This window comes from Natator depressus, chromosome 13 (genome assembly GCF_965152275.1).
Source record: "Natator depressus isolate rNatDep1 chromosome 13, rNatDep2.hap1, whole genome shotgun sequence".
In the NCBI taxonomy this organism is placed as follows: Eukaryota; Metazoa; Chordata; order Testudines; family Cheloniidae; genus Natator; species Natator depressus.
In genome coordinates, this window is record NC_134246.1 from 40795693 (window position 1) to 40813227 (window position 17535).

Here is a 17535-nt window from a genome sequence, read left to right on the forward strand (position 1 = left end):
CAAGGAGGCAGTGAAAGTACAACAGGAAAGAACAGGATTATTGACTTAACTGTTATAAACTAACCCAGATTCCCCTCTTGAAAAGTCAATAGGGGGCGGATCTGACCCCAAGGCCCAAACCCAGAGGAAATGAGGGGTGGAGAGTGGTGTTTGCTAACGATTTCTCTGTGAAACCGTCTGTTTCCTGGCTCTTTCATTCACTCCAGTTTTCAAAACGCTTTGTTTGTGGCTGTGAGTATGCCTATCGCTATGCAATAGATACCCGGTTTAGACATGAAGTGGGCTTCTGTGCCTCACAGGGGAACCAGAGAGACACTTGCTAGTATAAGAAGCTGGGCAAACAGGAAGACTGAAGGACAGAAAGAGAGAAATGGGTGGATGGATGATGATTTCAGTGGAGCTGAAACGCTTTACGTTGGCTATTTAACTGTCCCGATAGAGTTAGATCAGAGTTACAGCGATGGGAGGAGAGATCAGAATCTCACCCAGTGTCTTTTACAAATTGCCAGCTGCACGAAATCCGGTTACCAAGTTTGATTTGTTGGTTGGTTTGTTTTACGGACAACAAATATTTTCATTTAAAGGTTGTAAATTCATGAATATACTAATTCACATAAATATAACTGAGATAATAATGCATCGTCGGACCTGGTTTGTACAGCAGTTTGGCTATAATACCGCACAGGGATCGAAAAGGAAACTTCCTCCCAGACGTGGGAAGAGCATAAGGAACTGAATTTAGCAGAGAAGTTTCATAACATAGGGTCGGGTAGAAAAACAGTCTCTGCCACCTTCGGTGTGTGTGAGCCCCTCGCTCACTTCTTTTATTACCGGAGACGCAGCTCTGCCCCAGTGTGGGTCTCAGAGCACAGTGATACACGGCTCTGTCTTGGAGGGACACAGCCTCAGTCTTCAAGGGAACCGTCTTGTTATGCTGTAACAAAACAGTTGAGAGTTTTCCAGAGGTGGACGCGCTCTTCTCTTCAGGAGATTTATAGGCTGTCAGGATATGCTGGGGTGCTTGGTTCGGATACTGGTGGTACCAGAAGAGATTCGGGCTGCTAGACATGGCGGTGAAATTACACAGTAATAATACATCGTGTCCCTCTGACACTGTCACCTCCAGAGGAGACTGAAGCACAGAATCACCTTGAACAAACCCTCTAAAAGGAATAAAAGGTCATTAAAGAACTTTCTTTTTCCTTTTCCTTTCTGCTATATGTCTATAATTTGAGTACTAGCATGTATACAAACTGGTTTTTGTTGTTAAACCAAGCTTTGTTTTCCAAGAGAGGACAAAGCCTTCTTCCAGAAAAACTGGATGAAGTTTGCTGTTCTGGTTAAAATATTCTGTGCTGTTAATAAGTATTGTGTGCCCATAAGGAAGCTGGGTGCCCAACTCTCTTAGGGTCTTTTGAAAACCTACCCTGTAATAATGACAGATTTCAGAGTAGCAGCCGTGTTAGTCTGTATTCGCAAAAAGGAGCTCACGAAAGCTTATGCTCAAATAAATGTGTTAGTCTCTAAGGTGCCACAAGTACTCCTTTTCTTTTTCCTGTAATAATAGGAATTACGTAGCTTTTAAGTAACATAAATACTAAATTCAGTCAAAGTAAACATTTCTCACCTGAGTAAACAAGCAGAAGATAGAGCGATAAAGCCAAGTAGTAAAGCATTTTGCAGCCTAAATTTAACTTGTTTTAGGAGTCTTTAGTTAATTATAAAATAATTCTTCCTTTAATTTGTTTAAATGTTAATTCCAGCTTTAAACGTTAGATCTGCTCTTTCTGAGACCACGTCCTCTCTTCCCCGCCCGTCTTATGATGCTAAAGTCACAATCACAAAGGAACTTCTGTCAGTCAGTTTGATTCACATATTGTTATAGAACGAAATATCTAATATAATATGAAACGTCACTATGTGTAGTCAGGGGCGCGCACTAGTGGCTGTAAGAAACGATGAAAGAAAATATCAAAATCCAGCAAGAAAGCCACTTCAGAAACCTTTCTGAGATTAAAAAAGTCTTATTGTTAAATGGAATTTCTCATGCTGCTCTAGTCCAACCACAAAGGATGGGCTGCAAGTAGGATCGTTGAGTGACATTCTCTCGCCTGCGTTATACAGGAGATCAGACTACATGATCACAGTGCTCCCTTCTGCCCTTAAAATCTGGACCAGGAGCCCATTATGTTAGGCGCTGTACACTAAGAGTATTCCAGGTGCCCCTAGAAGACCTAGTCTTAGACCAGGACTCCATTGCGCTGGGCACTGAGCAAACACAGAATTATAAAAGGATCATTGCCCTAAAGACTATCAACTGCCTTAATGAGTTATTGCTGCTATGTTTTTGGCAGGTAATTTTAATCATCATTACATAAGTACCTGTTGTGCAGTTAATTATCAGTGACCTTCATGCAGGAAAGCACCATTAGTCACTCCCTACGACTTAAACACCTGCTTTGGCAGATGAAATTTCATGTTGATAAATGCAGAGTAATACACATTGGAAAGCATAATCCCAACTATATATATATAGTGGTGGGGTCTAAATTAGCTGTTTCCACTCAAGAAAGAGATCTTGGAGTCACTGTGGATAGTTCTCTGAAAATCTCCACTCAATGTGCAGCAGCAGTCGAAAAAGCGAACAGAATGCTGGGAATCATTAAGAAAGGGATAGATAATAGAACAGAAAATGTCATCTTGCCTCTCTATAAATCCATGGTACGCTCACATCTTGAATACTGCGTGCAGATGTGGTCGTCCCAACTGAAAAAAAGATACATCGGGATTGGAAAAGGTTCCGAAAACAGCAACAAAAATGATTAGGGGTATGCAACAGCTTCTGTCTGAGGAGAGATTAATAAGACTGGGACTTTTCAGCTTGGAAAAGAGACGGCTAAGGGGAGATATGATTGAGGTCTATAAAATCATGACTAGTGTGGAGAAAGTAGATAAGGAAGTGTTGTTTACTACATCTCATAACACAAGAACTAGAGGTCACCAAATGAAATTAATAGGCAGCAGGTTTAAAGCAAATAAAAGGAAGCATTTCTTCACACAATACACAGTCAACCTGTGTAACTCCTTGCCAGATGTTGTGAAGGCCAAGACCATAACAGGGTTCAAAAAAGAACTAGATAAATTCATGAAGGATTGGTGCATTAATGGCCATTAGCCAGGATGGGCAGGGATGGTGTCCATAGCCTCTGTTTTCCAGAAGCTGGGAATGAGTGACAGGGGACGGATCACTTGGTGATTACCTGTTCTGTTCATTCCCTCTGAGCCACATGGCACTGGTCACTGAAGACAGGATACTGGGCTAGATGGACCTTTGGTCTGACTCAGTGTGGCTGTTCTTATGTTCTTATACTAATTTGATTTCCTGAGTGTTGGGAAAGAAGAAATTTTTGAAGTGTTTGTGATGGCTGATGATACGGTATTGTTATAACTCACTATAGCATTTAGGCACTCCAAGGGAAATCCAGGGGGAGTTAGGCACCTAACCTGGTCAGTCACTCTTGAAAGTCTCACCAAAGAGAAGATTTTAGTGGTGTTTGGATGCCTAAAGACGTAGATAGCAATTGTCTGTTTCTTAACGTGCTTAAAAATTTGCCCTAGGTGCTTTCAAAAATCTCACACGGGCATTGGTTCTCAACCAGAGGTGCACAGAGGTCTTCCAAAGGGTACATCATCTTATCTAGACATTTGTCTAGTTTTAGAACAGGCTACATAAAAAGCACTGGCAAAGTCAGTGCAAACTAAAACGTCATACAGACAAAATGGGAAATAAAGCATGTTTTTTTCAGTAATAGTCTGGGTTTGCCATTTTTGTATTTTTAAATCTGTTTTTTTTAAAGTGAGTAGTTTTTAAGTGAAGTGAAACTTGGGGTGTGGAAGAAGAATCAGACTTCTGAAAGGGATGGAGTAGTCTGGAAAGGTGGCGAGCCACTGCGCTAAGGGGCAGATCCCAAAGGCGTTTAGACACCTAGTGAGATTTTGTCAAAAACACGTAGGTGTCTCAATCTCCTTGATTTCAATGGGTGTTAGGTGCCTAGGTACCTTTGAAAATCCCAGTGGGCACTTGAATACCTTTTTAAAATCCGGCCCTAGGTGCCTCTCTGCATGTTTAAGCACCTAAATACCTTTAAAATCTCTCCCCTAGTCATTTGCCCAAGTCTCTATGGGTGAAACAGAATTTAACCACATTTCTTAGCCTGAAGCCTTCCAGCGAGCGAGCAGGATGTGGGGCCGGGACAGCTCCTGTTGGTAATTTCCTGTCACCGAGAGCAGAGCCGTCTCTGTCTCTGTCACTGTGGGGAGACTGCTGGGCTTCGGGGACGCCCGTCTCTGGTCTCTCTCCAGTGCAGGGCCGGTGAATGGAAAGGAAAGGGAGGGTTTTTGTACAGCTCTGCTGTGTGGCTCTGTCACTGTGCCCGCTGCAGGGCGCAGAGATACACCGCGGTGTCCGCCAGCTCCAGGGCTGTGATGTTCAGAACTGTGGAGCTGTCATCGGCCTGGGAAGAAAACCTCTGCTGGGCGAAATCCGCATTTTCGCTATAAGCAGCGTATGCCTTCGTCCCTCTCTGCAGAATGTACTGCGGGGCTCGGTTAGGAGACTGTCGGTACCAGGAGAGATAGACGCCCGAAAAATCGGTGGTTTTGTAGGAACAGCTGAATGTTACTGAGCCTCCTTCTACTCCAGACACTTGAGATTCCTTGGACTGGACCGAATCACCCAGCACAGCACCTGGGACAAGACATAAGTCAATACAATGCACCAGTTACAAACAAGCGGAGTGCCCAACCGAGAGAGGGATTGTGGAAGGGGGAAAAGGGAGTAAAACTTGGCAGACAGTGAGGGACATATATAAAACAGCAGATAGACTGAAATGGAGAAAGTGCTGGAAAGGAATGGACAAAGCTGGTGGATTGGTTCTGGTTTTGGGAGGAGAGAGGGGGGGGCGAGAGTTTAATTAGCAGTGAACCAGGTTGCATGAGCAAAGCTAACAGCTCAATTACCTGGACATAGAGTGAGTATAAAAAGGCTTAGAACAAAACACATTTCCATTGTTTAGCGGACTCTGCTCTGAGTCACAAAGAGGCGGTGAAAACACAACAGAGAAGCAAGGGGATTGTTGGCTGAATGCTATAAACCGACCCACATGCCTCCTTGAAAAGTCGAGAGGGGTGGATGTGACCCCAATGCCCAAACCCAGAGGAAACTAGGGGAGGGGAGTGGTGTTTGCTAATGATTTCTATGTGAAACCGTCTCTGTTTGGTGGCTCTTCCACCCACTCCACCTTTCAAAAAGGTTTGTCTGTAGCTGTCGCTATCTCTATGCAGTAGATAAAATGTTTAGACATGAAGTGGACTTCTTTGCCTCCTCAGGGAACCAGACAGACTTACTTGAATAAGTAAGACGGGCGAACAGAAAGACTGAAGGGCAGAAAGAGAGAGCTGGGGGGGGGGGGAGGATGTTGATTTCAGTGGAGCAGAAACCCTTCACAGCAACTAAGAACCTGTTGCCCCGATTAGTTAGACCCAGAGTTGCGGTGAGAGAACAGAGATCAGAACCTCTCCCAGTTTCTTTTACAGCTCCGGGAGATCCCGTTACCATTTTCCAAGTTTTGTGGGGTGATTTGTTTTATTGACAACAACTATTTTCATTGAAAGGTTGCAAATTCATACATATATTAATTCACATAAATATAACTGCGATAATAACGCATCGGGCTCGGTTTGCACAGCATGGTGGCTCTAACACGACACAGGGATAGAAACGGAAAGATCTTCCCAGACATGGGAAGAGCAGAAGGAACTGAACTCGGCAGAGAAGTGTGATAAAAAAGGGTCGGGTAGAAAAACAGTCTCTGTCAGCCTCGTCGTGCCTGAGCATCCTCGATCACTTCTTGTAGCGCCGGAGATGAAGCTCTGCCCTACTGCGTACCTCAGAGCACAGTGATCCACAGCCCTGTCTTGCAGGGACACAGCCTCGATCTTCAAGGGAACCCTCTTATTATCGTCGAACGAAACTGATGAGAATGTTTCAGAGGTGACCGTGTCCTTCTCAGCAGGAGATTATGCGCTGCTAATAAATGCTGGGGTGGGTGGTTCGGATACTGACGGAACCGGAAGAGATTTGGGCTCGTGAAGGCGGAGGTGAAATTACCCTGCAAAGTTGCGTGTTGCCCCTCTGAGATTTGCATTTCTACAGGAGACTGAAACACAGAATTACTTTGAACAAGACCTGTTGAAAGACCAAAAAAAGCAGTAATGAAAGTATATATATCCATTCATAGTTATACACAAAAGTCTCTGATGATCCTATCTAGAAACTGGTTTCCATTTTAAATTAAAGTATCAGGAAAGGAAAGTTGTTTCCATAAAACCATACGGTTTTGTGGTTCCGATAATCTAGTTTCTTTTCTAAAAAAATTAAGTAGGATTTTCAAAAGATCGTTAGGAAACTGGGTTCCTAATTCTCCTAGGCCTCTTTGGAAACCTGAGCCTGTTATAACAGGACTGCTGTAGCTCTTAAGAAACGCAATAAATTCAATAAAAATGAGCATTTAGCTCACCTGACTTCACAAGTAGAAGAAAGATCTGTTGAGCAAGGCAGAAGACCATTTTGCAGCTTCAAATTCTCCTCCTTTTTACTAGGCTCTTTATGGAGTTATCAGGTTTTTTTTTTTCTCCTCATTTGTGCATTAAAAGAACGTGTATGCTGTAAAAGTGCCCTCTCTGTGACTTCCCCCTCTTCCTTCTCCTCTTTATGACTTCAGAGTCACGAAAGAAATGTTGTCCATGGGGTTGCCTGATCCAATTACACCTTAAATAAATAAAATACACTGTAAAATGTAATTACCAGAAAGTCAGGAACGCCCCCCTAGTGGACATAATAAATCAACTTGTGGCACCTTAGAGACTAAGCAATTTATTTGAGCATAAGCTTTCGTGAGCTACAGCTCACTTCATCGGATGCATCCGAAAGTTTATGCTCAAATAAATTGGTTAGTCTCTAAGGTGCCACAAGTCCTCCTTTTCTTTTTGCGAATACAGACTAACACGGCTGCTACTCTGAAACCTCTCTTTTACCTATTCCCAGGGGTAATAGCTGCAAAACCTGACTCATGTTATGGAAAGGGAATTTTGCTGCCAGTTCTTCGGCTAGTGGCCTCTGTTGTTAAATGCCTCAATTTTCCCCCTCTAAGTGGTGTTCAAAAGAGGAGTTGTTTTGTCCAGCTCCTTTTACATGTTCCTCCATGCATGCTCCGGCTTCCTTCTTCACTCATGTCCTAGATATTTCCATCTTTTCTGGGTATCTTGGGAGATAAGAACTTGTTCAGCTTCCTTACCAATCTCGCTGTTTATTATAAATCGTTCCATTTAGTACCCAGTAACTCCCTGAGGAATAGCCTTTTGAGGGCATTTAGATGTCTGTCTAGCTGTGGTGGATTTTCAGCTTTCACGTTGACATGTTAAGGTGGAAATAACATTTGAGTAGAAAGTTCATAGTTTGGTCCTTAAATTGTGGATTTCCAATGAACAAATCCTTGCTTAAACTGGTGAATGTTTCATGGAAATTCATGATCATGTTAGCCAATGACCCTTTGGAACTCATTGGTACAAGACTATATATGTGATGTCAACAGTTTACCAGGATTTTTTTGTAAGGATGATTATAAGGCTAAACAAATCCCAGCGTGTCCCTGATGAGGGCTCTACAACTGGAAGGTGGATGAAACTTTCCGATCTCAAACAAACTGACATTTGTCCAGGATTAGGGGAGAAACTCCTTTCTCAGAGATTATCCCATAACAACTACCCAGTGGAAGGTGTCGTCTCCTGCCCCTTCCTCTGAAGCAGCTGGGAGTAGATACACTTAGAGAGCGAACACTGAACTGGATGATCCTCTGTCCTGATCCAGTCTGGTCAGTCCAATGTTCCTGTCGTCCCAATGTCTATTTCATTCCATTTCTGAAACCTTCACGCAAGGGACACCAGGGGAGTTACAGGAGGAACGAACTGGGGGAAAAATCATAACAGGATTTGCATTTTTAGGTATCCTGTTGGGGAAAAAGTAACACGTTGAGTTTTTAATTTCACAATGCCATATATATTTAATGGGTCAGTTTTTGTCGTGTTTGGATTTATATTTAAAGCCATATGTAATATACATATACATAAACATATAAAGTCTGACGTCATGATGAGCCGGATTAGGCAGCTGTTGTGTTGAGACCGCAACCTGTGGTGTCACTCAATGTCCTTTCCTTGTTCTCTTTTATTCCTCCCTCTTGTTTATCTGCCCCCACATGTGGTCTCCTCTTCCACTTGGATTATAAGTGGATTCGATGAAGAAACCGGACAGTGCCTAGCACAACAGGGCTCCTGTTATCATCATCACAGCTGGACCATGAGTCCCCTGCAGAATTGCCGTGTTTATGAGCTAAATCCTCAGCTAATGTGAATTGTTGCAGATCCCTTGACTCTACCATGCAGCCATGCTCATTTAAGCCAGCAGAAGAACCTGGTCCCATTCCCTACGTTTATTTAAAATGTGTGGGTTTTGTAATGTTAAACATCATTTTAAAACCCAGAGAAAAGCCTGCTTTAAAGCAGGCAGAAGGAAGAAATAATCAGAAATATGCAATATAAGGATTTGTATTTAATGTACCATAAATCTGAATGGTCTAAAGACCCATACTTCATTTAGATAAATAGATCTGCACAGATTTCCGCCAGCTGAGGTTTCGTCCTCTTTCATATTATAGAAGTCTATGAAATTATGAGCAGTGTGAAGAAAGTGAGTAAGGGATTGTTTTAAGCCCTTCACATAACTCAAGAACCGGGGGTCACCCATTGAAATTAATAGGCAGCAGGTTTAAAACAAACAGAAGTACTTATTCACACAATGCACAGTCAACTTTTGCAACTCTTTGTCAGGGGATATTGTGAGGGCCAAAAGTATAACTCAGTTCAAAAAAGAACTAGATACGTTCATGGAGGACAGGTCCATAAGCTGCTATTAGCCAAGATGATCAGATTCACAACCCTATACTCCCTAAATCTCTGACTGCCAGAAGTTGGGGTGGATGATGGGATGGAGCACTCAATAAATTGCCCCGTTCTGTTCATTCTCATTGAAGCATCTGGCACAGGCCAATGTAGGAAGACAGGACACTGGTCTAGATGGATCATTGGTCTGACAGAGCATGACCATTCTTATGTTTTTATGAGAATCATATCTTCTAATGCCTGAAGGGGTGAGTAGATTATCTCGTCTGACGTCCTGTTTAACACAAGCTATAAGAATGTCACCCAGTTACTCTTGCATTGAGCCCATCAACCAGTGTTTGACAAAAGCATACATTCCAGAAAAGCCAAGCGTCTTGATTTTTAAGACGCCAAGAGATGAAGTCATCCCTTCCCTTGGTGGTTTGTTCTCTTCTGTTTTTTTCTTTTCTTTTCTTTTTTAAAGTACGCCTTATTTCTCATTTGAATTGGTCTGGGCTTATCTTCCAGCCATTGGTTCTCTTCATTCCTCTCTCCACTACATTGCAGCTCTTTCCTCTGCCTTCCCTGGAGGTACTTTATATACCATAATGAAGTCAAGTTATGGAAATGTAACATGTTGGATTTTGCTGTCAGGGACAGAAGTCTAGACTTTCTGTGCTTCATTCTCCCTCGGTGAATTCTTGTTCAGCTCCCCTGATGGTTGCCATCACCGTGCTCTCCAGGAGCAGTAGTAGACCGCAGAATCGTTCGCTGGAGCTTTTCTTCAAATGGAAGGATTTCTGAGCTTGGATATGGTTAGCAAAGAAGCCCTGCTTGTCCCCTTCGTCTTGGCCACCCCCTGATGTTTTATCTCCCAGCCATAACTTCGGTGCTCCATTGGGTTGTTGAATATACCAGTGGAGATAAGGGAATAGGATAGACTCATAGGTACACTCAATAATCAAAGGTGCTCCTTCTTTGACAAGAGTGGTGCCTTCGGTTTGTGTGACCAAGTCTCCGAAGGTCTCTTGTGGGGAAAGAACAAATATTTATTCTAAACACTATAATCTTAGGCAACTTTAAATATTCTCACCCTAAGTGATTTCGATGCCTATACCCCGTTATTTAGGGTAACCTTAACCTTAATTGCATACAGTCCCTTTAAACATTTAACCCTTCCAAACCTAGGCGTTTTAAGAGTGGTTGGGTTTTGCAAAATGGCAATAGAAAGTTTCTCAAGCTGGACAAAAGAAAATGCTACTCACTTGAAATCGCAACCAGCAAAATAATTGACCCTGAGGTGAAGAACATGGTGAGAAGTCACCGGTTCTTAATTCAAACTGCTCTTAGCACACACACGCCGCCCGAAACCCAATTATCAGGAAGAGATCTGCCTTTTTATTTCTCACAGCCACCAGAAAATTGTCTGTTTCAGAGTAAAGCCGAAAATCATGGTTTGGTTCTTCGCTTTTCCTGTTCAGCTGTCGGTGTGGATACTAACAGCCTCCTGAGTGGGTGGGTCCTTCACATCTAACACTTCCCTTGACCTGCAGTGACAGCATTTTAAACAGGGCTCGCACAGAAAGAGGAGGAGTTGGACTGCAAACGGCTCAGAGCTCATCCGATACCAGAGGATAGAAGAAAGGGTGGGTCAAGCAGAGATGAAATATTATTGTGAAGATGAAACACAGGCTCCTTGTGGTCAAAGGCATCCACTGAACTGGGGTGTCATGACGGAAAATAGGGGTTTATTGTTGGGATGGGGGGGAGATATTTATGGGAATGGGGTATATTGATCATAAATAGAGTATATTTGTGGGAACTGAGTCTACTGATAGGGAATACGATATTTCTGGGGAGGGGGGGGAATGCACTGATGAGAAATGGCGATACATTGATTGGATATAGAATATACTGATGGGAAATGGGAGTATATTTGTGGGAAACATGAGCATACTGATGACAAATAGGAGATACTGTTGAGAAATAGGACAAATCGATGGGCATTAGGGGTACACTGGTATATTGAGGGGAAATAGAGTTATGGTGATGGGAAAATTTTGATTGAGTGATATGAAATAGGGTGTGTTGATGGGGAATGGGGTATACAATATATCTTAGTGTGATGATTGCGTTGCATAGACACCTTTAGTATCTTCACACCCCTCCATTGGTTTAACTAAATCTCTAAAAAATGACTGTGATTAAACTAATGAAACTTCCTCATGTTAATACAGTCTCATTGTACCGTACCCATCAGGATAAGTGAACATAAGAATGGCCCTACTGAGTCAGACCAAAGGTCCATCTAGCCCAGCGTCCTGTCTTCTGACAGTGGCCAGTGCCAGGTGGCCCAGAGGGAATGAACAGAACAGGGAATCACCCAGTGATCCATCCCTGTCCCCAGCTTCTGGCAAACAGAGGCTAGGGACACCATTGCTGCCCATCCTAGTTAATAGCCATTGATGAACCTATCCTCCATGAATTTATCCAGTTCTTTTTTGAATCCTGCTATGGTTTTGACCTACACAACATCCTCTGGCAAAGAGTTCCAGAGGTTGACTGTGTGTTGTGTGAAGAAATACTTTCGTTTATTTGTTTTAAACCTGCTACCTACTAATTTCATGTGGTGACCCATAGGTTTTCTGTTATGAGAAGGTGTGAATAACACTTTATTATTTACTTTCTCCACACCAGTCATGAATTTATAGAGCTCTATCATATCCTCCCTTGGCCATCTCTTTTCCAAGCAAAAGTCCCAGTTTTATTAATCTCTCTTCATACGGAAGTTGTTCCATACCCTCAATCATTTTATTGCCCCTTTCTGAACTTTTCCAATTCCAGTATATCTTTTTTGAGATGGGGTGACCACATCTGCACACAGTATGCGAGATGTGGCTGTACCATGGATTCATATAGAGGTTATATGATATTTTCTGTCTTATTATCTGTCCCTTTCCTAATGATGCCCAACATTGTTAGCTTTTGACTGCCACTGCTCATTGAGTGGATGTTTTCAGAGAACTATCCAGGACTCCAAGATTTCTTTCATGAGTGGTAACAGCTAATGTAGACCCCATCTTTTTATATGTGTAGTTGGGATTGTTTCCCAATGTGCATTACTTTGCATTTATCAACAGAGGGGACTTCAGTCAGCAGGGCTGAAGATTTGACACCATGACTCAGCAATGAATTGACCTGTGGGGGGGGGGGATTCTGTATCTATATGTAGAGTTTTGTAAGTGTTCTTCTGTTCCTTAAATGCTGGAGTCAGTTCACCTCTGTTCCCGGGATCCCTCTGCCCCTTTCTCGGCGCTCCCCGCTGCGCAGCCCTGGAGTGTGATACTTGTTGCACGGGGGCCGCCCCTGGCTTTCACACTGTGTCGCTCAGAGCACAGTAATGCACCGCTGTGTCTGCCAGCCTCTCCCGGCGCAGGCCCAGGCTGCTGGATTTTCTGTCCTCAAAGATGTGCAAAGCTCCCTCTGGCTCGGTGCTCGGACTTGTTTTGCTGTATCCCTTAGCTACAAAGTGAGGTCCCTGCCTAGGGAACTGCCGGTACCAGAAAATCCATTCATCTGTAACTGAGGGGTGAGTGCAAGTCAGGTTCAGGTCTCGTCCCTCAGACGTTTCTGCAGTGACTGGCTGCTTGATGTCAGTTCTGCCCAGGGCACCTAGGAAAGGAGACAAGGCAGAGAATGCATTTCATGGGGGCATGTAATGTATAATGGGTCTGAGGGCCAACACCCCAGTCCCTTCTCTTCACCTTTTAAGTAGCTCTCATTAACAAAGTTACAAAGCTCTCTACTAAGCAGTTTAACAGAGATAATAATAATTTCAGACAGTTTATTCTGTAGTCATGGGTCCTGTTTCCAGGTTCACACCGTGGCATGGCAACATAGGAGAGTCTATCATAGAATCCCAGAACTGGAAGGGACCAGGCTGGAGCGGCTTTCTCGTCCAGCCCTCCGCACTCATGGAAGGACTAAGTATTATCTTCTAGATCCTCCCTGACAGGTGTTTGTCTAACCTGCTCTTAAAAAATCTCCAAGCATGGCCATTCCACAACCTCCCTATCCACCTGTGTGTATGTGTCCACCTTGGATGTGGAAGGTGAAATTTAACATACCCTGCCTGACTTTGATTTGAGCTTGCTAGCTAGCAACCTCCTCTTTAGTTCTTTATAGCACTCGCCCAACCCCAGCCTGTATTAATATCACTTTCACTCCAAGTGAACATAAATCTCTCCCTCTGGTCCAGCACACCGTACACAACCCAACTGGGCGAGGTAAGAGGCAACTCTCCATGGTCCGATCCCACCATCTCTCTTCCAAATTCCTAGCGGGTTCGAATTCAGATACTCACATAATGTCAGCAACAAAGTCACTCCCCTCAGGAGAGACATTTCCTGGGGAAGAGACTGTGACCCCGCTCTCAAGGCCTTTAGTATCAGCTCAGTGAGAATTGACAGAGGGAGCCCGAGACATTGAAATCACAAGAGACAAGCTCATGAATGAAAAGCGAGAGCAGGCACCCAACTGGAGAGCTGAGGTTTGTCTGAGAGTTGGTTGGGCCACTCCCTCAGTTGGTGTATATTGCCAAAGCTCCATTGGAGTCATTCTGGTACATTTGTGTGCATTATATCGTGACAAAGGGGATGGGACACAATCCTAAGACATCCTCAATATTTTCCTCTCCCATATTAAAATTAAAAGCAAGAAGGGTGATCTTCTGCTTATGGTCCTGGGCTTAAACTCGTGAGGCCTAGGCGGTCGGTTCCTGGCTTTAACACAGTGTCTCTGTGAGATCTTGGACAAGTCTTTAGTCTGGGAATCAAATTGGCTTAAGAGTCAAATTTTCAGAAGCCGCCTTAGTTACTTAAGAACCTAGCTCCCATTTTAAAGAGTAATTGAGTGCTGGAAGGATGGAGGAACTGATCGGTCATGCCTCACTTAATGCACTGGACAATAGGAAAAGGAAATTTTAAAATACACCTAGATCTGGCTGTGTGTCCTGCTAGTTCCTAATGGTAGGGTTTGGATGTCCAAGCCCCATTAAACAGTCAATGAGGAGTAAGCATCCAAATCCTTCAGCCAGCTTTGAGAAATCCCAGCTTTAATGTGAGATTAAACTATCTGGAGAAAGGTGTGTGTGCCTTTTTCTATTCTATTCAGGCTCCTCTCTCACACTCCTCACTGTAAACCCTCAGCAATTACATCTTTCCAAACTGGTGTTTTCAGGCACCCCGAAAGCACTTTAGCTCTGTGGGGGCAGGGACAAAATATCTCTCTATAAAAGGAAAGTTACCTGACGTCTATGTAATTTGTCAGTGTTGAGTGTATCCCTCATGCCTTCCTTCTATGAACCTGTATGTCTTGATCTAAAATCAGTACCTTCACGCTTTCTACCATTCCTTCCCTCCCTCTTGGGAGGAGATCTCCACAAATACATCCACAAACTGCCTAATTGTTGTCTTTCAAACCCCTCCTTCAAACTCTGCTGTTCTGCGCTGCCTACACAAAATTCTGCGGAGACCACTGCTTATCATGCTGACCAGTATGTGTCTCTCGTGTTGTGCTCCCGCTCTGTCTGTCTATATCCACTTGTCTCTTGGATTGTAAACTCCCTGGGGGCAGAGACCATATGTTTGTTCTGTCTGGAGAAAGCCTGTGGTCCATGACTTGGCTCCCATGTGCTCTGGTAATTCAAACAACACGTTATTGTTCGTAATAAAAGTGATACCTTCCCCAAATGAGTCCTAACAGAATGCATCTGCTGCAAGGATTTCTGCGAGTCAATCCATTTTACTGGAAATATTTTCTCTCACTAACAGAAATTGGTCCAGTAAAAGATTCTCCCTCACCCACCAGGATACTACAGGCTCAGTGGAACTTGGGGTAAGCTTAGCAGAGTATACTCGGAGTATATCCGTAGATAAGGTAACGTGGAAATACGAGGAATAGTGCTGCTCGCTAGCAGTATGAGGAGGAATTGTAGCCTGATAGACAATTATCAACTGATACTGGAGAGACAAGGTGCAATGAGGTGATATCTTCTACTGGACCAACTGCTGCTGGTGAGAGACACAAGCTTTTTAGCTTACTCGGAGCTCTCCTTCAGGTAAGCTCCAAAGATGGTCTCTCTCACCAGCAGAAGTTGGTCCAGTAGAAGATATGACCTCAGCCCCATCAGGACTCCATAATATCCTGGACCCAACACTGCGTGTATCAGGTGATGCAGCAGCGTCCCCTTGTGGGCAAAGAAACGAACTGACGGGGGAAAGGTCTCAGACACGATTCAGAGAGGACTCTTTCCTTCTTACAGATTTCCCAACCGTTCTCTCTGATGCTACTACAGAACTTTGTGTGTTTATACGGAATTCGGAGTTACCGAATATGGGAGTTAAAAGGGTTTACACCGTTTGCCCGAATCATTCAGAAGCTCCGTTAATATGGTGATGTGAGGGTTTTATTTAAAAACAACAACAACCACTGCAGACAGAAAGTTGGCTGTGTCTGAAGGACAGAAATCGCAGACAGCTGGTGTTTCTCCTTGTTCACCCGGCCAGAAAGAAGTGTTATTCCTCTCCCCGCTTTCTAGACTCTGAAAGGAGAGGATCCTTTTTCTTGCTTCACGAGATGGAAGAAACTCTCTCTCCTTAGCGCGCCCAGCCAAGAGACGCTGCTGCCCCCCTGCTCGGGGCTCGTGTGAGATATTGCGCGGGGGCCGCCCCTGGCTGTCACGCTGTGTCCCTCAGAGCACAGTAATACACCGCTGCGTCTGCCAGCCGCACCCTGCGGAACTCAAAGACACTGGAAGCTTTGTCCTGAGCGATGTATAAAGTGCCGTCCGCTTCGGTGCTGGGAGTCTCTCCCCTGAATCCACCTGCCAAAAGCCGCGGTGCCTGGCTGGGGAAGTGGCGGTACCACATTATCTTCTCTGTGGTCACTTTAGGGTGACTGCAAGAGAGGTTCAATTTCTCTCCCTCCGATGCCTCTGCGGAGAAGGGCTGCTGGATCTCCGCTCTGCCCAGGGCACCTCGGAAAGAAAGGAAGAAAGAGAATTAATTTCATGGGGGTGCGGACATCGAAAGTTCCTTAGGACTTCAATTCCCTTCTCCGTACCCACCTCCTTTCTGTGTGAATCCCACTGGTGCTTTTAAAAAGAGCGAGAGAGGGAGAGAGACTTTTCTCCGGACATCTAGGGGCAAAGGACATTTAATTGCAGGCCTGTGCAAAATCTAAAGTCCTGTAGCGATAAATACGCATCTCGACCCTTCTCCCGCCAGCTACCTCTCTCTCATCTGCTCACCACGCCGGCTATCAAGGGGAAAAGTACATTCAGATCAGCTGATTCCAGTCTTCTGTACTTGCTCCCTGGTTCCACTGTCAAGTCAGGGCTAGGGACGGGGAACTACACAACAACCTAGCAAGGGCAGTGACACGAAATCTTCAAACTCACTTAGCACCGAGGCTGTTAACGCAGCTGCGATCCAACCTGAAGCCATGACGAGGGTTCAGGGGATCTGGCTCTCAGCCTCCACCAGGATTAATTGCTCTTTGCAGCTGGCAGGGAAGAGAAGAAGTTTCACCCCCGTGCCTGACGCCTTAGAAACTTCTTTTGTGGCTCTGGGCTGGAGCTCCTAGGGGGCTGAATAGCACTGAACGGACTGACCCTGGTCTGTACAGGCTGGCTGCTGCTGTCAGAGACAGGAGACTTGGGGCGGGGGCGTGAAGGCAGCACGAAACAGGGCTCGTAGACATGCAAATACTCTGTCGAGACTGTATTATATATTCAGGGAAAACATCTCCACCTGGGGGCTATGGATAGGCACTGGTTGAAAAAAAATTGTAGTAAGTCACGCGCTTATAACTTACATCGGTGGTTCAGGACCAGGGAAGGCAGAGATCTCCCAGGGGGTACATCAACTCATCTGATCCTTCCATAGTTTTACAACAGGCTACATAAAAAGCACTAGAATATTCAGTACAAACTAAAAATTCATACATACAACAACTTGTTTATACTGCTCCTGATACACGGAAATGTCAGTACAATATTCATATTCCAATTAATTTATTTTATCATTATATGATAACAATGAGAAAGTCAGCCATTTTTCGGTAACACTGTCCTGTGACACGTTTGTGTTTTTAGGTCTGATTTTTGTAAGCAAGCAGATTTTAAGTGAGGTGAAACTTGAGGGTCGGCAAAGCAAATCAGGCTCCTGGAAGGGGTTCAAGTAGCCTGGAGCGGGGGAGAGCCACAGCTTCGGGGGGCAGATCTTAAAGATATTTAGGCACCTAGTGGGACTTCCCCAAAGCCAATAGGTGTCTACTTCTCATTGATTTCAAAGGGTGTCAGGCACCTGGGTACTTCTGTTTTGTGTTGGGGAGACACATATATGTATATGGTTCCTTGTTTGTTTAATAGAATCTCTCTCCTGTTCGTGCCTTTCCAGAGTTTAGCTTAAATTCTGTTCCAAGACATTCATGGCAAGTTTTGAATTCAAAAGAGTTTGGCGTGCAGAAATGAGAGAG

At 44.2% G+C, this 17535-nt stretch overlaps 1 gene segment (V, D, J or C); it reads right to left on the bottom strand.

Annotated features, from left to right (window-relative positions):
- Positions 1–4424: 4424 nt before the first annotated feature.
- Positions 4425–6627, bottom strand: LOC141997182 (T-cell receptor alpha chain V region RL-5-like). The segment is given in 2 exon segments: positions 4425–4747; positions 6579–6627. Coding segments are annotated over 2 exon segments (372 nt in total).
- Positions 6628–17535: the final 10908 nt, after the last annotated feature.